The 21,642-nt window shown below is 46.8% G+C and overlaps 1 protein-coding gene across 5 annotated transcripts in view; it reads left to right on the forward strand.

Moving 5' to 3' along the window:
* The window catches only part of ctnnd1 (catenin (cadherin-associated protein), delta 1), a 27,943-nt gene extending 6,386 nt beyond the window's left edge, over positions 1-21,557 (forward strand). For 2 of the 5 annotated variants that reach the window (XM_076293901.1, XM_076293900.1), the window contains exons 2-20: positions 4,837-4,908; positions 5,237-5,365; positions 5,799-6,070; positions 7,592-7,876; positions 8,268-8,523; positions 9,001-9,223; positions 10,340-10,538; positions 11,278-11,395; positions 11,594-11,747; positions 12,362-12,379; positions 13,453-13,518; positions 14,602-14,729; positions 14,953-15,103; positions 15,770-15,965; positions 16,335-16,525; positions 17,490-17,543; positions 17,641-17,720; positions 18,250-18,351; positions 18,947-21,557. In XM_076293901.1, coding sequence (XP_076150016.1) covers positions 5,243-5,365; positions 5,799-6,070; positions 7,592-7,876; positions 8,268-8,523; positions 9,001-9,223; positions 10,340-10,538; positions 11,278-11,395; positions 11,594-11,747; positions 12,362-12,379; positions 13,453-13,518; positions 14,602-14,729; positions 14,953-15,103; positions 15,770-15,965; positions 16,335-16,525; positions 17,490-17,543; positions 17,641-17,720; positions 18,250-18,309 — 2,574 coding nt within the window. In that variant the 5' untranslated portion in view covers positions 4,837-4,908; positions 5,237-5,242 and the 3' untranslated portion in view covers positions 18,310-18,351; positions 18,947-21,557. Of the gene's footprint in view, positions 1-1,530; positions 1,683-4,836; positions 4,909-5,236; positions 5,366-5,798; positions 6,071-7,591; positions 7,877-8,267; positions 8,524-9,000; positions 9,224-10,339; positions 10,539-11,277; positions 11,396-11,593; positions 11,748-12,361; positions 12,380-13,452; positions 13,519-14,601; positions 14,730-14,952; positions 15,104-15,769; positions 15,966-16,334; positions 16,526-17,489; positions 17,544-17,640; positions 17,721-18,249; positions 18,352-18,946 lie in introns of all 5 variants that reach the window. The other 3 variants (XM_076293896.1, XM_076293899.1, XM_076293898.1) reach the window with 3 other exon arrangements.
* Positions 21,558-21,642: the final 85 nt, after the last annotated feature.

Here is a 21,642-nt window from a genome sequence, read left to right on the forward strand (position 1 = left end):
GACAGGCTTTCTCACCTGCAAATAGCACTGTGGACGCTACTGCGGCAGCCTGCCAGAGAGGTGCTAATAAATGCACTGGTGCCTGAATTTGCTCTTTTTTTCTGGCCGTCTCTTCTGTTTTTCCACAGTATTGCTTTGTTAGACAGAACTCTCTTTACAAGGCAAAAGGGCCAAGTTAGCTCAGCTGAAGTGAGGTGCTGATAAAAAGGACACATTTGCTTCTGACAGCTGTTAGATATGCTGGCGCTCGTTTAGTTGTGTGTTTAGAACATTCATGTACAGTGGCATCCTGACAAGAACAGCAGCATTGTTTTAATTGTTGTGGATTTCATCATTTTTTTTGTCCGTAGCCTTAAGGAAGGCAAAACCTTTTGAGGTCGGTAGCTATGTTGTGTTGACAGTGTTTCTGTTGTAATGAAGGTTGCTAACCTGATGTTATCGTATGAAAACCACAAAAGGAACAGTAGGGTGATATTGTTCCTGTTGGTCAGGAGGGCCATTAAAGATGTCTGTCCACAGTTTCACTCTGAGGTCAAGCAAGATGGCGACGTTGACCTCTTTAATGGACACTTTCGGTTATGATTGAGGAAATGGCCACACTAAGTCGCTAAGTGGAGGCATACAGCTTGAGTGGTGGTGTTGTCCGAGCTGACTCTCTGATGGGAATGAGACCCGTGGGTCTACACGCACACACCCTTCTACTCAAACACACTCACATGGCCTTACATAGACATGGTGCTGAAGCCTCGCCAGCCTTATGTCTTATTCATGCTCAACATGAGCCATATGCCTACAAGCTTGTGTGTGTGTGAATGTGTGTATCTTTCCTGAGGTGCTTTTTGCAGCAGCACTGTGTTACCACACCTCTATCAGCAGTCGTTTGTTTGCACTCACTCTCTTCACTTAGTGGAGCTCGTGTGCCAGCTCTTCTCTTCCTCGCTCCCTCTGACACTTCTATCTTTGGCTTTCAACATGAACCCTGGTGTGTGTTGCGTCAGGCGTGTCTCTGAATGTTTTGCTCTTCTCTTGTTATGTGTAGTGCCATTGTGCTGTGTGTGTGTGTGTGTGTCTGTGTGTGTCTGTGTGTGTCTGTGTCTCTGTCTGTGTGTAATGTGTGTGGGAGGCTCTACTTCTGTCTTTCTGTCTGTTCAGTTCACACACCAATCTGCATGGCAGAGGGTTAATTGGAGTGTATTGAAGACTACATGGAAGTATTGCATTACTAGTTGTCCTGTGTGTGTGTGTCAATGGAGCTCTCTGAGTCATTGCGTGTCTGTGTCATGCCTTGTCTGTGGGTCTCTTGTGTTTGGGCCTTTGGGGATTTTCCCCCCCCCCCATCCTAATTGGGTACTTCTCTCTTGATCTCTGCTTACTCTGTATGAGTAACTTCTTGCTCTGTCTATACTTATCTCTCAGTATGTGGTCAGCCTGCTGTATGCCTAGCGCACTGTCTTACTGGTGTTGGGGCTTGCTCTGTCTGTCTGTCTGTCTGGGTGTGGGTGCGTGTGTAACACTCTCTCTCTCTCTCAGTGTGTATGGAGCACTGTGAGAATGCGGCGTCTCTCCTGGCCTCTGTGCGGGAGCAGGAGATGCAGTTTGAGCGTCTGACTCGGGCTCTGGAGGAGGAGAGGAGGAGCGTGGGACCATCGGGTACCCTCCCCCGCCCCCTCCCCACCCTGCAGGTAACACCCCACATCCTCCACCACCACCACCACCACCACCACCATCACCCGCCCTTTAAAAGCCCCCACCCCTCATCAGCTTCCATCTCCACTGCCCCCCCCCACCCCTCCCCCCCCCACCCCTCACCCCCCACCCCCAGCCCATCCTCCCAGCCTGCTGAGTCATTTCCCAACGCCACCCTCCGCTGTCATCATCCTTTAGGGACGCCCAGTCCTCTACTCTCAGGCCTTGATGATTAGTTGACCCTTTTAGGGACTCTTAAGCCGAAAACAGACACCGCATAGAGCAGATACAGTAAGTGACGACATTAGACTGATAAGAGATGCGGTTGTCCTTTACACACACATTGACATGTTGGGAACGGTCATCACCGCATCTCCACTGCATCTACTACGTCACCACCCAGCATGAGACTTTCACCACCTCATCCACATTACCCCTAGGTCACCCCCCAACCCCCCAGGCACCCAGGCTTACATGAACCCCATACCCCCCCCCCCCCTTGTCACAAACAATCACCCTTAGCTGTCCTCAGATTCCAGCTTGACCACTCAAACCTGCTCCCTACCCACCACATGACTCCCATTGACTCCAAGCCCATGACACACACAGACACACACACGCACACACACGCACACACACTCCCGCCAGTGTTTCACTATCATCACTATCATCAGCTGTTCTCCATCCCATCTCTCCACCCTGCACCACCTCTGCCTCACCCATGCTCTCTCCATTGCTCATCCCTCTTAGTGTGTATGTACGGTATGCTGTGTCGGTCATCTCCCACCACTCTACTGTCCTGACCGTCACACACTGCGCCGTCACGGTGATAGCAGATCAGGTTGGGAGTGTGTATGTATGTGCAGGCTCAGCATGTACAGGAAAGAACGACACCCATCACTTCCCATCCAGTCTCCACCCCACACTCCTCCATCGTCACCACTGCTCTCTCCTCTCCTCTCTGTTTGCTCGCTCGCTCTCTCCATCCACCCTTTGTGTGTGTGTGTATGGGGGGGGGGGTTCATCATGTTCCATCATGGTGCTTGCATGCATGCTGCTGGGTCTCTGTGTGTCATAACAAACCGTCTAACAGTAGGCAGTCTGCCTTGGATGCTTTTTGCTTTGGAATGTTTGTCTGGTAACAATCAAATGCTCACAGAATTTGTGTTGAATGATGTTCACTCGCTTGTCTTTTTTTATTTTTAATTGGATGTCACCAAAACACAACTCCCTCCTTTTTTTATCTCCTACCCCCTCCCTCTCTCTTTTCTCTCTCATTCTCTCTCTCTTTCTTTCTCTTTTTCTCTCTCCCCCCTCTCTCTTTCTCTCCTCCTTTCCAGCCATGTCCCACACCCCCTCTCCACCACGGTGGTGCAGCTCATAGGGAGAGTAAAACCGGTTCAGTTAGTCAGATCCATTATCTTCGTGGCCTTAGACAGAGAGGCCCTTCACCCTCTCCCAGGATGTTGCTCAACACATTCTGAGAAGGAGCGAAGCTGCCTATCTGCCTGCGTGAGTGAACTGAAGGCTCCGTGGGACGGGCCAGGCCCCTCTGTCTTTGCTCAACCGTCGCTTATCACGGCTGGAGACTCAGGCCCTCATGATATAACCGTGACTGATGGCCACGCCCAGTTTTTCCCAAGATCTGATGGTGACACTAAGCCAGTTCCTGCGTGCGTGCGTGCGTGTGTGCGTGCGTGCGTGCGTGCGTCTGTGTGAACGACCTCAGATGGGTCCGCTCTCAGCCTACATTTGTGCTTAACCCTGATTCTTTCAGTTATCACACTCACATACGCAAATGCACACCAAGTACTTTCTGTTTCTGTTAAATACAAAACACAATGTTTCTACCACCAGCTCCATTCAAAGAAACTTTATCCCACATTCTCCCTATTGGACACACCCTTTTTAAATTCTTTCTCTTTCTGTCTCTCTTTCACACACTGGCACACACAACACACACACACACACACACACACACACACACACACATATACACTCTCCACAGACACATACACATGTATACACTATCTCGCACCACGTGAGTTTCGTACAGAGATAAGTCCTGGCTAGTGCGTGTTAGGCCAACAGGGTTCCGGAATGCCACTAGCCTTATCTGCTCTCTGTTGACATAGTTAAACAGCATTAACATGCCAGCCAGTTCACAGACCCTACCTGTGGGCAGGTCCGCACAAGCAAACGCACACACTTTCACTGCTCTGGGATCAGTTGTCCTCGAGGCACAACGAGGAATCTGGTCTCTGAATCTTCTCCTCTGGAGGGGAAGATCTGCTTGGTTGTTGCTGTTTGCCATCTGGTTTCTCAGCTGGAATCCAAACCACTGCTGGGCTGAAGGCAGGATGAGATGCATGGACTGACTCAAGGCAAAGTGAAATTGTGCCAAGGTTTTAAAAACGCTTTCTGAAGCATGCTTTCATCACAAGCATTAGTGTTTGCAAATTGATGGGATAGTAGAGATGAATCAAAGCCATTACATTTCTCCCTCATCTCCTTCCCCACCACCACCACAACCAAATACCTTGGTGAAAATGGGTAAACGCTCACACAACCAAAGCAGTGATGACGCAGCACAGTGGCAAGGCCAGCAACTCTCCTTGAACATTTTGGCAGGAACGGCTAATGTATTTGTGTACGTGTGTGTGTGTGTGTGTGTGTGTGTGGGCGTGTGTGTGGCTGCATGCCTTTACCACACGGACCAAAGAGCGTTTTCCCGGAAGCTGCCTCGAGCATTCCCTGACTGGCCCGTCCTCTTCTGGCGCTCGTCCTCCATCTGTCCACCCATCTCCCATCAGCCACGCATCCGTGTGTCTCGCTGCTCTCTGTGTGTGTGTGTGTGTGGGAACTTGATATCCGTTCTTCTCTTTCAACCCCACTGCATGGATTTGGAGACCAGTCGCATATTGGCGTGTGTGTGTGTGTGTGTCATTGCATCAGCCATACATTCTCCCAGTGTCTTGCAGTAACCTGCAGCGCTGAATGTTTGGAATTGTTCAGCTACTTGGTCACTGGCTGTTGTGACGCCCTGAGTGTAATCCTCTTTGTGTGTGTGTGTGTGTGTGTGTGTGTGTGTGTGTGTTTGTATGTGCATGCTCTCTCACCTCACACACTCATCCACACTCTCTCCTATAGAACGGGCGTGTCACTGGTGATGCGGAGTTAGAGAGACTCAAACTGAGCGAGGGATATATCAACGGGACACAGGTAGGTGTGTGTGTGTGTGTGTGTGTGTGTGTGTGTGTGTGTGTGTGTGTGTGTGTGTGTGTGTGTGTGTGTGTGTGTGTGTGTGTGTGTGTGTGTGTGTGTGTGTGTGTGTGTGTGTGTGTGTGTGTGTGTGTGTGTGTGTGTGTGTGTGTGTGTGTGTGTGTGTGTGTGTGTGTGTGTGTGTGTGTGTCCCACTTTTTTGGCCAGCTGTTCATTCACTTTTTTGCCATTGTGTGTGTGTTTGTTTGTGAAGTGTGTGTGTGTGTGGAGGGAAATGCTTCTCTGCACTTGGCTGTGGTTCACCATTGTTCTGTCCATGTCCTTACAGTACAGGATGTTAGACCCAGGTCATGTCGTCGAGCAGACGTTCACTGTAGAGGAGGACCCTCAGGAGGCTCCCTCTGTCGTCTCCGTGGAGACCAACGATGATGGAACCACACGCCGGACCGAAACCACAGTAAGAACACCACCCACCCCTCCCATCCAGCAAAGCACTGACCAATCTCACGTTCACACAAGGATACACATACATATGCCACACACACACACACACACACACTCACTCACTCACTGCGGATAAGGACAACTTTTTCCTCTGTGCCAGTGCTATTCTTGGCTGTTATCTGCCACAGCCAAGTTAAAGTGCTGACCGGGCCTGAAAAAAGGCAGGAAATATAGCACAGTGGCTTTGTCATACCACTATCCTTGAAAATGACATCTCCCACCATCAAACACGCAAAGCAAGACAAACGACTGAAATTCCCCGTCAGGTGTCGATGGGGCTTATCTGCCCAAAACGCAGTTCTGACTGCAACACTGACCCAGATTTGACCTGCTGTAATCGACACTGTCTAATCAGTTGCCACCTCCCCCGGTCGCCTTTCCACCAGGTTAAGAAGGTCACCAAGACCACCACCACACGCACGGTCATCCCGTCGATGTCGGACACAATGTCCCTGGATGGCAGCAACTCTGTGACGGGGATGGGTTACGGAGGACCCATGTACCGGCAACCGGGTGGTCCAGCGGACTACCCGACCAACACTGTCCCCAGAAACTACCACTACGGCCCACCAGGTGCCTACGACGACTACCGTGGCGGCCCACCCTCAGACGCCTATGCCAGCCTCAACCGTGGCATGCGAATGGACCCAAACTACAGGTTGGTATCCTGTGTGTGTGTGTGTGTGTTTGAAAACATCTCTTTTTTTTGTCAGCGTATCCCTTGGTTTTGGGTGTGTATAGTTGTATAAGATGCTTAACAGATTCCCATGAGCTCTACGATGGTACAAGCCAACTACATACTTTGCACTAAATATACACGTTGCCTAAAATATGAGTTCAGAGAATTCTTTGTCAGAGAAAGCGCTTCACACACTCTGAGCTGAGAGGGAGTTAATGAAGCCTCTGGCAGCATGTGCATCCAGCTAACGTGTGAGATGAGGTGTTGATTTGACTCTTTGGTGTACTTTGGTGCTGTGAGCAGGAGAGGAGGTGTTGCATATCTTTCTGCCTTGTCATTAGCACGTTCATTTCCAGATTGGCCAAAGATGTTAGTGGGGATATGATGTTTCAGGGCAACTATAAGCAAAAATATTATCACAATTATGTTGGTCAATATTGAGATCAGTTATGTAACACGATTACAAAATTTTTTCTGAAAACACCATCCATTTTTTGGTATCAAAACAATGAATTTTCATTCATTTATCTTTTACCTGTTTTGTAAAGATTGTCACACACGATCATAATATACTGCTGCATGGACAAGAATGTGTAGGCTAGTAGCCTCATGACCTACAGGACTTAATTGGTCATGGTTGTGCTCCATGCTTTGAAATAGGCTCCAATGCGTAGCAGTGCTTTGGTTCAATATAGCTTTATCAGAATGTGTAGTTGTGCCCCTGTTACTGTGACATGAGGTTAAGTTAGCAGTTAACAGCCCGTAAAAAATCGTTAAAAAGGCTGGCTGACTACATTTCAGACTCCACTTTGTTACTTTCACTTTAGTAAATAAATTAAGTCAGAACCTCTACTTTTACCAGTACAACCTTTATCTGTACATCTGTTTGACTATAGAAAGTGTGCACTTTTTCCATCTCTGCACTGCTCGGAGTCTGCTCTGGTGTTATGTAAAGCTGTATTGTGTATAGATCCCTACAGCAAGGGAAGGAGCAGTGTGTCCTGACTCGGTGACTGTGTCTCCTCTTTCTCTAAAACAATAGAAATGCAGTAGACCTGTAGTAGCCCAGTCCACTGCGGCTCCATCCCAAACGGCTCACTCACTCACTGCTGGCCTTGCACCCTCAAATAGCAAGGTCTGCAGGGGTGTTTCAACACTGGATGTCCACTTCTAATAAGAACAGTGAGCCAGTTGGGAAGCTAAGCTCACCCCAAGCTTTACCCAGCTCCTACTACAGCTTTACAGTAGTGCAATTCCTAAATCCCTCTCTCTCTCTCTCTCTCTCTCTCTCTCTCTGTCTCTCTCTCTGTCTCTGTCTTTACCTCCCTCCCTGTCTCGCTTGCTCTCCTTTTTCCCTTTCTCTCCTCCTGCCACCCTTCCTCTCTCTCTGTGTCTCTCTTTTTCTCTCTGTCTCTCTCTCTCCCCCTCTGTCTTTCTTTTTCTGTCTTTTCTCTCTCTCTCTCTCTCTCTCTCCCCCCCCCCTCTCCCTCTGTCCCTCAGGCCGCCTGACACCTACCGCACACTGGACCCTAACTACAGGGCGCACAGCCGGCCTCAGCTGGACCCATACGCGGCACAGCCCCAGGTGGGGCGCATGGGCAGTGCCCTGGAGCTGTCGGGCATGCAGCGCTTCGTGCCCGAGCCCTACGGCCTGGAGGACGACCGGCGCAGCCTGGGCTACGCCGACGACCCTGACTACGGCATGGGGCCTCCGATGCACTACAGCACCATGCCTCGTCTAGCACACGGCCACCCCATGCACGCCCCGCCACCACGCCGAACTGGGTAAGGAAATGTGTGTCTGTGTGTTTGTAAGGGTGAAAGGAACTGTGTGATTGCGGTTGATACCGTGGGGATAAATGAAAGGGAGTTTGTGGTACTGAAGGAGTATGCGAGCATGAGTGAGCGTGTCAGAGCATGACTTTGCATCTCTATTTCATTGGGAGTTTTAAGACGCTTAGGAAGTGAGATCAGAGTGTGTTTCTGAGGGTGACAACTGTGAAGGCGCCTTCAGTGCGTCTATTTCAAATGTGTTAGTTCTGGTGGGAACAAGTGTTCCGTTGCCATGGCAGCCAGCCACTTCTATTTGCTCTAATTGTGTTTCTTATTGCCTTTTTTTTGGCTCACACATTTAAAGCCATCATTCTGTGTCTGTGTCTGTGTGTCCATCTATCAGGAGTTATGAAGGCATCCTGGATGGAGACATGAGTGGAGCTGGGGATATCTACTACTGGGGTGGCAATGTGCCCCTGGCTGAGTGCGAGAGGGGCAGCATGGCCTCGTTGGACAGCACCCTCCGCAAGGGCCCAGCCCCCACCACATGGCGACAGCCCGAGCTGCCTGAGGTCATCGCCATGCTCAACTACCGCCTGGACCCGGTCAAGAGCAATGCTGCTGCCTACCTGCAGCATCTCACCTTCAGGAACGACAAGGTACAGCGGCGACGAGCACCTGCGCTCAGCCCTTCCTCTGGGGCCCTGGGCACATTCCCTACCCAGTGTGGCCGCATCCATGTTCATAGGCATGAGTAATGTTGTCCCTGCAGCGCTGTCAGCCTGCGTTTTGTGTTTGTGTTTGTGTTTGTGTTTGTGTTTGTGTGTGTGTTTGTGTTTGTGTTTGTGTTTGTGTGTGTGTTTGTGTTTGTGTTTGTGTTTGTGTTTGTGTTTGTGTTTGTGTGTGTACTTAGGGGATTAATCACGCTTTCTTTCTTTTTCTGTCACACCCTCTCTATCAATCTTTCTGCTCACTGCTCTCTGTTTGGCACTTACCTTCACTCTTTCTTTCTTTGCTTTATTTTCTCCCCCTCTATTTGCCTCTTTCTTTCTTTCACTTGCGCTCTCTCTCTTTCTCTCTCTCGCTCTCTCTCTTTCTCTTTCTCGCTCTCTCTCTCTCGCTCTCTCTCCTCTCAGGTGAAATCTGAGGTGCGCCGTATGAAGGGCATCCCTGCCCTGGTCTCCATGCTGGACAACCCAAAGAAGGAGGTGCACCACGCTGCCTGCGGTGCTCTCAAGAACATCTCCTACGGCCGCGACCCTGACAACAAGATCGCCATCAAGAACTGCGACGGCATCCCTGCGCTGGTGCGCTTGCTGCGCAAGACCCGCGACCAGGACCTCACCGATACCATCACAGGTAAGCCCCATCTCTTACACCTAGCACTCACACATCACCCTCTCATACTTGACCTCTACGGGTAAGCCACGCTGCGCACACCTGGTTGCTACCATCATAGGTGAACCATGTCCCCTTGTATCATAAAAGTACCAATTACTGCCCCTTTCGTTTGAAAATTCTAAAACAACAATTTTTAATACTTACATTTTTCAGTAGCCATAGGTGTGTAGATCCACTGGATTACAACACTGTTTACAGCTCTTTGAGTCACAGTAAAATGTAATTTTTGGTACATAGCTAATTTAGTGGTACATAGCTAATTTAGATACACTTATGGAGTGGATGCTTGCATTTCTTTAGAAATGAATATTAAGTGACACATACACGTAAGAGGGCGGAAATAGGGGATGGGGAGTAATAGATGACGTTCCGATACAGGAGTTCTATTACAATTGCATCTCGTTCCTAAAATAGAGCCATACAAATTTCCTTCTGAACTATGTCACTCTTTAACTGAAGTGGCACTGTATAATGCACTCGGCTCTTTTTGAGATGTTTCCTTTAGATTTACTACATTCCTATAGAATGTACTATAGCATACTGCAGAAGTATTCTTATCTTGCCCTTATCTATAGTTTTTATGTTTACGCTTTGATCTACATCAGTGTGACAGTCTGTACACTTGTTCGGCCCATTTGCGCAGACACTAAGACAAATTCCTAGTAGTATAAAGTCATTAAAATGGTTCACTTCCTTGTAAGTCATCATGAAATTTGACACCAGCACAGGTAAACAACTCATGTAAGCACACTTCACTTGTGACCAAAGGTACATTGAATGGCCCATATTGCGAAATGGCCTCTTCCCGTTGAGCAATGTCATGTGTAGACCTTTTAGAGTCAGATTGTGAGTCATTTCTGCGAACTGCGGTTAAGGACATGAAAACCTTAATAAAACAGATTTGTCTGAACCAGACACACGCACCAGTTCCCAGGAAAAGTTATTCAAAGCGTCCTGTGTGGCGCTGTTCCCAAAAAGCACACACACACACACACACATTAACACACACATTACACATTAACCTGTAATGCCGCCGCACTGACCTCTGGGCCTCTTGCCTCTCCCCACACGCAGGCACCCTGTGGAACCTTTCGTCTCATGACTCTGTGAAGATGGAGATCGTGGACCACGCGCTGCACGCGCTCTCAGACGAGGTGATGGTGGCCCACTCGGGCTGGGAGAGGGGCAGCGGAGGCGGGGGCGGAGAGGAGAACTGCAAGCCCCGACACCTGGAGTGGGAGACGTCCCTCACCAACACAGCCGGCTGCCTGAGGTGAGCCCGCCGGGGGGGGGGGGGAGAATGGGAGAATGATGGGAGGAAAGGGGGGGAGGCGGGAGCGAGGGTCACTTACAAAAAGCAGCGCTGAGGCAGCTTTAGATGGAGAGAATGACGTAGCGAAAGGAAGGAAGAATGGAATGAAAATCGGCCCTAGACGGAAGAGTTGTTGTATGGCCATGTGTGAAAACTACACCACATAGGAAATAGAGGAGCTAAGTGGAAATGCCTCAGGCCTGTCACAAGCAACTTAATGGCCTGTGTGTGTGTACGAGAGAAAAGCTGCTAGTGTGTGTGTGTGTGTGTGTGTGTGTGTGTGTGTGTGTGTGCGCGCTACGGTCTGGAGCTGAGTGAAAAGGCAGAGGGAGAGAGAGAGTGCATGGTGGGAGAAAGGGGGGAAATGTGATCTTTGAATCCGTTTATTTCCCCTGAGTGCTCCTCTTTCTCTTGCCTGCTTCTCTCAACTGCTGTTATTTGGCTTCAGAAACCACTCTTTTTCACTTGCACCCTGAGCTTTGCACTCTAGTGCCAACCCGACAAGGCGGCACCCTCTAATTGCCAACCCGACAAGGCGGCACCCTCTAATCCCCCCACTGCTCCTGGGTTGATGTCTTTTTCCACTTCCCATCTATCCCCTCCTCTCCATGTCTGTATGTCGTTGTTATTGTGGATGTAAATATTTATTTTTCTTCCTGATATTTTATTTTAAACACAATCTTCTTTCTGTCTCTCTCAGGAACGTGAGTTCAGAGCGCAGTGAGGCCAGGAGGAAGCTGCGAGAGTGCAATGGATTGGTCGATTCTCTCATGTATATCGTCCAGTCACAGATCGACTGTAAATCTGTCGATAATAAGGTTTGTTTACCACAACCACTATTGTTTATCATTGTTATATGCTCTTGATGGTTTGTGATTAAGGCTGGCTACACCACAAACGTCATACCTCTGACCAGTACCAGTGCACTTAGATATTGATGTGGTCATCTGTGGCGGCCATCTGTTGCAGTCCTCCCTGTTTCACACGTGTGTGTCTTCTCTCTCTCGTGTGTACAGCTGATAGAGAACAGTGTGTGTCTGCTGAGGAACCTGTCCTATCAGGTGCATAGAGAGGTGCCCAACTGCGAGCGCTACCAGGAGGCCGCCCCGCTCAACCAAGGGCCTGTCCCCGCACAGAAGACCGGATGCTTCAGCTCACGCAAGGGCAAAGGTGTGTGTGTGTGTGTGTGTGTGTGTGTGTGTGTGTGTGTGTGTGTGTGTGTAAGAAAGAAAGTGGACAGCAGTGATGATTAAATATGCAGAATATATTTGAAGCATCAGCTCTCCTTTCTTTCTGAAAATGACCATGGTTTATTTATTTACAGTCATATCAGTGTATGTTTCCTCTAAAGTGTAGTGGATTTCTTAGGCTATAACATGTGGCCACTGTGGGGGTTTAGCAGTTAGTCCCAGTGTAGTGAACCACTGCACGTAATTGTGTTTCTTGCTGCTGGGGATTTCAAATCAAATCTTTGAATGGTCCAGACTTGGCTCTTCTGAACCTATGCTCTGATGCCCAGCTACGTGTCTCTTGGGTGCTCTGGGGGGGGGGGGGGGGCGTTGCGTTGCATGCATGCTATGGGGCAGGTTCTTTTGGCCTGTGTGTGTGTGTGTGTGTGTGTTTGTAGACCTGCTTGTGTATTGGTGTGGGTGGCTTGGGGATACAGCTGCTGGTTTATTTCCATACTGAAATACTCTCTTCCCTGCCATGCCCCTTCTCTCTCTCCCTCTCTACTGCGGTCCTCTACACCTTCTCTTCCTCTTTCTCACCTGTTCCTGATCCAGATGAGTGGTTTTCCAAAGGTAAGCTGCTCTCTTCGAATCTTCACTTTTGGGTCTGTTGGGTCTTGATCAGGCTTGCAGTGCTGCCATACATACACACACTCTACTCATGCCCTTCCTAACCATACAATCAGTAAGGTAATTTACTTTACGGTCTGTTAATTGCAGATCAGTAGTGATGGGCAAATGAAGCTTTGGTGAACCACTGAACCACAGGAGTGTGAACCTAGCGACACTAGCTGAAAAGCAAAAAGATGGCCGCCACACATACATTTTTCAACATAAAAGTCCTTAGCAAACCAATATTTTTGGTTACATATACTGGTTTGGGTAAGGACTTTTATGTTGAAAAATCTACATGTGGCAGCCATATTGGATTTTTTCATTAGTGTTGCTAGCTTCACACTTCTGTGGTTTAGTGGTTCACCAAAGCTTCATTTGCCCATCACTACAGATCAGTGCCTAAATTTTGATGCTGCTCGTAGCTTGTAACATTTAATGGAATTTATTAGGGAGGTCACAATCTTGATTGTAAGTCGGATATCAATCGAAATTACTTCACAATCTCAACCTTCAAAATTAAAGATATGTAGCCACGCCTCTAATGTCATGTCTGGCAGGCGTGCCAAGAGGAGGGAAAAACACACACGAGTGCAGGAGTCAACATAATCTCCTCTAACGTGAAGCTGTAGCCAATTAAAAGACACCGTAGCAACTGCTGATATAGAGGACGCATCAACCGAACTTGAACTCCATCCTGGTGTGTCTGAAATCACCGCTGTGGAAATATTTTGTGGTTCATTCATTCATGTCAGTTAACACAAAAAAAAAAATATATATATATATATATATAAAGATGAGCATGAAGACTCCCCACTCATATCCCCTTCTCCTGCACTTAGATCCATAATGTCTGCTTAATCAGTGCATAACATAGACTGTATATACAGTCTATGGTGCATATCATAAAGCAAACTGGGATTTGTGTTCGACAAACTCACTGCCCTTTTGCACATGTTATGTTATGGCACATGTTCACTTTGAATGTTCATCCAAAAACCCACTCTCCCCCCTTTCTCTCACCACCCGTCTAGGGAGGAAGGATGATGATGGATCTGCTGATGTGATTGAAATTCCGAAGAGGACCACACCTGCTACAGGTAAATGGTGAAGTGTCGCTCTCACAGGGCATCCTTTTTCTGTACGGACCAAAGTGAAATGTATTTTTCTCTTCAACACTTCCTCCTCCTCTACGCTCAAGTTAAGAGTTAACCAGGGTCCAGCCATTTAATGCAGTGTTTTCCAGCTGTTGGACTGTGACCCTGCTTCTCCTCTGTGGAATGTTGCTTGGCCACAGTAGGATGTAGCATTTATAGGATGCTTTCATTCTAATCCTTTCATTCACTCTTACAAAACTGCAGCCTCTGAAAACCACTATTATCACATATACACTCGCAAAATGTCAGGGATATTCGGCTTTCGGGTGAAATTTCAGGATGAACCTAAAATCCACTATAACCTTTACAGGTGAACTTAATGTGACCTTCTCTAAACTTTTGAATGCACAATTCCAACAGTTCAATGTTTTAGTACTTTCTGTACTGAAACATTAAATTTCACCCGAAAGCCAGATATCCCTTATTGTATTGCCTGATATAACTTTTTGTGAGTAGTGCATGTATCAACTGGCTGTGTAATCCAGACTATTGGTTGTTGCTTAAGTGATTTGGAAGTATATTGTTGATTACTGGAAATCGCCCCATGTGGATATGTTTCAGTCGTTAGCCTACAATATTATATTGTATTAGACCTATTAATATGATAGCTAAAAATAGGTAGCAATCTTTCAGCAATTGTGACATTATTGAACCCTATTGATCTCACTGCCCCCTGGAGACTAAGACTGGTATCACACTGGAAATAACACATTGGCAAGGCACAATAAATGAATTTTCTGATGATAATTCTGTTTGTTAAAAAATAATTCAGTTTGTGAAGTGCTAATTTCTGTCCAGCAGAAAGAAACGTTACTGGGCGATTGGTCAGAAAGAATTCCTGAAATGTCACTATGATGCATTAAACTGAGCATCGTGTTATGCTCTAGAGGGGTTGCAAATTGATGCTTTGCTCTCCTGCTAGCGGTGTCGACCATTCCGGTGCTGACCCAAACAATAGCAGATGCTTTGCTGGTTAGTGTGATTCCGCATCCCAACACTCACCGATGTGCCTGGTGGTGTGTGCAGGTTATGAGCTGCTGTACCAGCCGGAGGTGGTGCGCATCTACACATCACTCCTGAAGGAGAGCAAGAACCCATCGGTGCTGGAGGCCGCGGCCGGAGCTGTGCAGAACCTGTGTGCTGGACGCTGGAGCGTAAGTGTGGGCGGCTGTCTGGGTCAGCGTGCGCTTAAAGTGACCAGAGCTGGGAATAGTAACAGAGGAAATGACTCATGAGGAAGTTTTTAAAAATAAGATTTGTTTCCTATTTTAATCAGTTCATGTGATTTCTAGATGTGGTGCTCATGTCTGATTTCCTTCTGTCTTTGCGTTTCCCCTCTCCTCTCATCTCATCTGACGCTCTCCCTCCCTCCCTCAGTATGGGCGGTACATCCGGGCGGTGATGCGACAGGAGAAGGGCCTGCCCATCATGACGGAACTGTTGGCTCATGGCAATGACCGCGTGGTGCGTGCCATGTCTGGGGCACTCCGCAACCTAGCCATTGACGCCCGCAACCGTGACCTGCTCGGTTAGTCTCACTGTGTGTGTGTGTGAGTGAGAGAGACAGTGTGACCTTAGCCTTTGGCACATTTACATAATAGGAATGCAGCTATCGAAAGAATTCAGAGACCACTGCAGATTTTTCTGATGTCATACTACATTGCCATTTGAATGAGTTGACGGTCATATTCAAATTTGCAGTTGTCTTTTAATTTTCAATATGACCTTTAACTCATTTGAATGTCACTCAGCATCCGTTGGATGACAGCAGAAAAATGTGCAGTGGTCTCTTGATTTTTTTCCATAGCTGTATATTTCTATTATGTAAACGTGTGGACGAGCAGATTTGAGAAGCATTGCCATTTAATCATTTCATAGTGATTTCTAAATGAAGATGGAAAAAAACCCATAATTTTCTGTTGGTAGTTAGTCATTTGCCTCAGAGCAGTTTACGATCAGAACACATTTTCAGTTCCTCTCCAGAGTGCTAATCCAAACTGTGAAATGCTAATGGTGGCTCTGCTGCCCTTACTATGCTGTGATTTCTGTATGGGCCCTGATCATGTATGTGGATGAAAGATTAGGGGTGTTGGGAGTGCTGTGTTGTGGCCCTGTTTGTCGGTCCTGTGCCCGTGTTTCTCACCCCCCCCCCCCCTCTCCTCCTCCTCCTCCTCCTCCATGGGTGTGCCTGTAGGAAAGCATGCGGTGCCGCACCTGGTGGCCAACCTGCCGGGCGGGGGTCAGAGCCAGCCGGTGCGCGGGCTGAGCGAGGAGACGGTGGTGTCGGTGCTCAGCACGCTGGCCGAGGTGGTGGGCTCCAGCGTGGAGGCCGCCAAGACGCTGCGCGCCTCGCAAGGCATCGAGAGGCTCGTGCTCATCAACAAGGACGGGTACGGATCTGTATGTCTGTGGACAGAACTCAGTTCAGCAGAGTGATTGTATTTGTATAGTTGTCATTAAGACATAAGTTTGTGTGTGCCAGTCATCAAATAATTTTGGGGAAGTTGGGGATCTTTGGTGTCGAGAATTGGGGAGTATTAAGAGTAATAGGGGAGCATGTGTGTATGTGAGGGAAGGAAAAGTGAGGTATTCTCAGCTTTGTGTGTGTGTGTTCGGCCATGACCCTGCTCTTTCTCTGTATTTTTCAAAGTATTTTGAGCTTTCCTCTGGGGAGCTGGTGAAGCAGGGCAGGCTTACTGCAGCAGAGGCCGTGTCTAACTCCCAGCCCTCTTCCTCCTCCTCCTCCTCCTCTTCCTCAGGAACCGCTCTGAGCGGGAGGTGCGTGGTGCAGGCTTGGTGCTGCAGATCGTGTGGGGCTTCAAGGAGCTGCGGCGCACGCTGGAGAAGGACGGCTGGAAGAAGTCCGACTTCATGGTGAACCTCAACCCCCCGACCACCACGCGCAGCAACGGAGGCTACGAGGACAGCACGCTGCCCCTCATCGACAGGGGTGAGGACCGACCACGCAGTCTGATGTCTACCACTAGACACTAGGGCTGTCACTTTACGTTCGAAAATCGATTGCACAATCGATTGGACCAAACAACACAAGTTTCGAAAACTAAAATAGGGAATCGATTTTAACCAAATATGAACACTATTAATTTTAAACGAATTAAACAAAATTCACAAACAAGAATATAAGAATATAAAAGAATTCCGAAGTGCAGTAAGCATTGCGAAAGCTAAAAAGAAAATTCCCACCAATTTTACGCACCGGAAACAGCTGTTTCAATCAGCTGCTGTGCTGCTCGGGTTTTGCCAAAAATGGAGGACAACGCGATCAACCTGTGCGACATGAGAGAGAGGAGTGATAGGCCCTAATAACTTGAGGAGTTCGGTGTGGAAGTACTTCGGATTTTTGGTGTATCAAACTATGGAGAAGAACAAAGCGGTAGGCTATGCAAACTGTGCAATGGAGTTCTACGTAGGCGAAATTTGTTTGACATTTCTAATCGTAAACACAGCTACGTTGAAGCCTGCAGTAATGTTTGTCACTGATGTAATGGCAGGATACTCGGCTTATTGTTTTTCGAGAATGTAGCACTCCTGTTTGTCATTGTGCACGAATCTTCACGCCAATAAATCATCAGAAATATTGCTGGCTTGCGTCTACAAGCACCCTCTTTACGTTCGTCCTAATGCCTGTTATTTTTTTGTGGATTGGCCTATATTTGGCGTTGAAAATGGAAACGTCTTTAGACATGAAAAATCGATTTTACAATCGATTCCATGAACACTTATGTCTCAATAATCGAACAGGATTTTTTCACAAAAGTGACAGCCCTACTAGACACACACACACACACACACACACACACACACACACACACACACACACACACACACACACACACACACAAAGGAAAGAATTTAAGATTTATTTTTCTTAAATTCATTTGTCATTTTTCCAGGAGGCAAGCAAGACCGTGAGAGAGATATGATTCCACTGAATGACATGGGACCAGGTAACTGTCTTACCTCGCAAATATATGAATATATGTATTACACACACACACACAAGCAGAACTAATGAAACTCTGTGCTCTGTCTCTGCTTCATCAGATGCGTACTCTACACTGGACCAGAGAGGCCGGAGGAACACTTTGGACAACGCCCTGGACACGGACAGAGACGCCGCACAGGTGCGTCCTCTCTAACACCTCTCCAACGTATACACGTACTTAACAGGCTCGACTGGACACTTAGATGCCCTGACAAAATCCATCCGACACATCGGTTGCACACATGCAGACACGTTATATTGGCATGCATCACTAACTCTTTGTGCTTATGTAACAGAACTGTGGGATTCCTAATTTACTGCTGTCTTACACAAACCCTCCTTATAATAACTACTGCACTGTAACTAACTAACCAAAATAACCACAACCTATTTTCTTTCCCTCTGTCTACTTTGCCATGCCTTTTCTCACTTTTTCTCATCACCTCTCTCGTTCATTCCCTTGGTCTCATTCCGTCACTCACACTCTCCTTGTTTGCTCTCCGTGACGATGCCCCACTGTTCTTTCACACTCCACATTTTTCACATTTTTCATTTTTCACCCTCTCCTGCATGTCATACTCTCGCTCATCTGTCACTCCACATTTCTATCTGTCTCTCTTTCTCTCTCTCTCTCTCTCTCCTTTGCTCTCTTGCTCTCTCCCTCTCAGGGAGGGATGTATGGGGAGAGGCGTGGCTCTATGCCTCTGCTGGAATCTTACGACGGTTAGGCCACTCCCCCCTCCCCCCAAAAAAGTGCATGATCCAGCATGGTATGTGTGTCCCGACCTCTTTTCCCCACTGCACGGGCTCTTTCTTTAGGTGCGTGTGTGTGTGTGTGTGTGTGAGAGAGATGTCCCCATGTCTGTCCTCCATGATCATGGTAATCTGATCAACCTTCCCTACTCTGTGTGCGTGTGTGTGTGTGTGTGTGTGTCATGGTCCTGCAGTGTCGCTGTGTACTTTGTTTTGTATTTATGTTCACAGTGTGTGGCCAGTTGTGTTGAGGTCATGTGGCCTGACAAGTCACATGCTTTATAATTGTGTTATCCCCCTTTGGTTGCCCAGTCTGGTTGACTGTAGCTGACAGTGGAAGGCTGTGGCTACAGCTGTGCATTTGTCTGCATATGCACACTGAGAAAGGACAGGCACAACTTCCTCATGACCCGTTTGCCTAGTTGGTGCAGTGCTCCTTTGAGTTACGAGGTTTCGTCTTTTTTTTTAATTTTTTTTTTTTTTTTTTTGTGCCTCAGCAACTCAACCCTGCAGACTTGATGTAATCCCTGTGAACATTCTTTCTGTCTTTTTTGCTTCTTTTCTTTTGGTTTTGTTTGTGCTAATCTCACTCTCCTTTCCCTCTCTCGACAGAAAAACTGATTGTCTGCATTACTCGAGGAGAGCGCCCTCTTCCTGCCTACTGTCCCTGCTGAGCCTTTGGGACTCTTAAGGGACAACAGCCAGTAGTGATTCAAGACAAGACACTCAATCTCTTTATGTCTCTCTCTGTTTCTCTCCATGTATTTCAAAACGCCAATCCCTATTCACATTGAAAGCTTGAGGACCACTGTCTAAGGACACAGACACTATAGAACTTTTGCTGTTTCTTTTTTGGGATTTTATTTTGTTTCTTCTCTCACCATCCACAGAATGCCATCTGAATAGCTAAGGACAGACCTACTAAAACACTAAGGAGGGGGAGATCCTCTTTCAGTCTCCTCCCTCCCTCTCCCCCTCTCCATCTCGCCTAACTGCTATTGAAATTTTTACAGCAAGCCAACCATGAAAGCATAAGTCATGACCACTCTAAAGTCCCCTCCCTAGCTACCTCCCTTAGTGACGCCACACTCTGGACGAATGGTCACCTCCACACAGGCTTCTGTCACACTGCTGACTCTCACAACCTGAGCTCCACTAAGACTGACTCCTCAATGAGCTGTGACTACCATCACCAAACTGATTAACTTACCACTACAGTGTGACACACTCACACACACTCACACTCACACTCACACTCACACTCACACTCACACTCACACACACACAATCACAAGGGACTTCTTCGTCATATTGTGAAACTAAAAGTTCCTTTTGTCTTACTATCTTCCTTTCCTTTTCATTTTAATATGATTTATTTTTTCATTGGTGGTTGGGAGACTCATTAGAAACGTGCAACAGTGTTTATCGATTAGTTGTATAGTAAACCGTGTATTGATTTTGCATCGCTAACTTAGTCCTGGTTTATCCGGCTGTCTGAGTCAAACAAATGACTGGCTTTGTGCCAAAGGCTGTCTACCATTTGCTGGCGCTGGGTTAAAAAATGTACATAGAACACTCGCAAAACTGAATACATGGTTCCGCACTACATTTAATATATATGAATATATATGTTGGGAGAGAAGCAGGGGCCAAGTTGTAATTTTAGTCTTTGCCCCCCAATTCAGTTCAGATGACCACTGCAACCCATTCCCAGTTCACAACTGGCTAGTTGAATGTGTTGGTAGCTGTTATCATAGAAACGCCTGTGGAGTTTTTCCCAACATTCCATAGTCTCTGAGGAGACCATGTCAGAAGGGCATCAATGGGAGAGGGGGGGGGGCACTGGAAGAAAAGCGCCACTGAAAAGAATTAATGGAGATGTAGGCAGCTGCTAGCTGCTGTGATGATGCCGGACTTAAGTCTCAGTTTTTTTTAAGCAGTTCTGTCTTATGCAAGGGCAAACAGCAGATTTGATTGTTGACCCGGTATGCTTTCTTTTCCAAAGTCTGAATATACATGAATGTGTAAATATGTGACAGCATCCAACAATCCGCTGTATTGTCTTTGAGTGCCTCACTCACGGATGGGTTTTTTTTTTTTTTTTTTTTTTTTTTTTTTTTTTGTGTGTGTGTCTGCGTGTGTGTGTGTGTGTGTGTGTGTGTGTGTGTGCTTGTGTGCGTGCGTGTGTAGACACAACACATTTTCGTTGTGTGAAAGGGTTTTCTGAAGGGCATGGCAGTGTTGCTTTACAACTGCTCCTTATGTGTGGTATTGCTTGCATACTGTGTCTTCGGTAGCCAAGTTTTGTTTGTTTTGGATTGGCTGGTGGTTTTTCAGATTCGGGTGTAACCCTGCTTGTTTCTTGAGTTCCTAGAAGTACAGTGCTTGTTCCTTAGACTGCATATTCCAAATGCACAGTAACAAAGTCTGATGTAGATAATTACTGAATGGATACTATAGCACTAGGAGGTGGGGAATATTTTACTGTTTTGTTTTTACCCTTTTTTATTGGTTTCCATTTTATTTTTTTTATTTTTTTTTTAAGAAAAAGTCATGTTGTCATTTGTTGTATTTAACACTAATCATTTGACCCACAAGCGCAAGCAAGCGGTGTCATGATGGCCGTTACTACGTATTACTGAAAGTGACGTGGAGACTATATTCCATTGGTTAAGTGACCATGGAGACTATATTCCATTGGTTAAGTGACCGTGAGTGTCAAGAGGGAAGTGGTTCAAAGAATCTGTTGAATTCCTAATGGAGAATGCAACACTCAGTCTGATTGAGGCAAGGGCAACATTTTTGATTCTAGCTTGATATTTAGATTTAAAAAATAAAAAGCACATTTAACTATATATACAAGAGAATATTTGTTAAGTTTAATTATTTTCCTCTTGGTTTTATGTCCTTTTTCCTTTTTTATATTATGATTTTGGGGGTATTCTGTGGGTGCTGTGGGTGAATGCATATGCAATCAGTTTTATTTTTTAATTAAATACATTTATGGTTTATATCTTTTAATTAAAAACAAAACAAGAAAAAAAAGTCATGTCACCTTTCGTCAGTCCTTATTGCTCTGATTCTGCAACACTAATCAGAAAATGATTTCAGATGAGTAATCTCTGTTTGCCTTGGCTCTTAAAGTTGCACCTTTCTTTCATGGATGGAATATGTAACTAGCAATACTGTTTTTAATAATAAAAGAATGATTTTTTTCAACATCCTTGAGCTTTATTTAGTTTATTCTTTTAGATGTAGACCTACTAATGTGAAGGGGTGGATTTGGTTGGGTTGATCAGTTGATTTCA

This window comes from Alosa pseudoharengus, unplaced genomic scaffold (assembly GCF_046254945.1).
Source record: "Alosa pseudoharengus isolate Yale_2024_CS ecotype anadromous, Long Island Sound unplaced genomic scaffold, YU_APseudo_1.1 YU_APseudo_1.1_scf_2, whole genome shotgun sequence".
Classification (NCBI taxonomy): Eukaryota; Metazoa; Chordata; class Actinopteri; order Clupeiformes; family Clupeidae; genus Alosa; species Alosa pseudoharengus.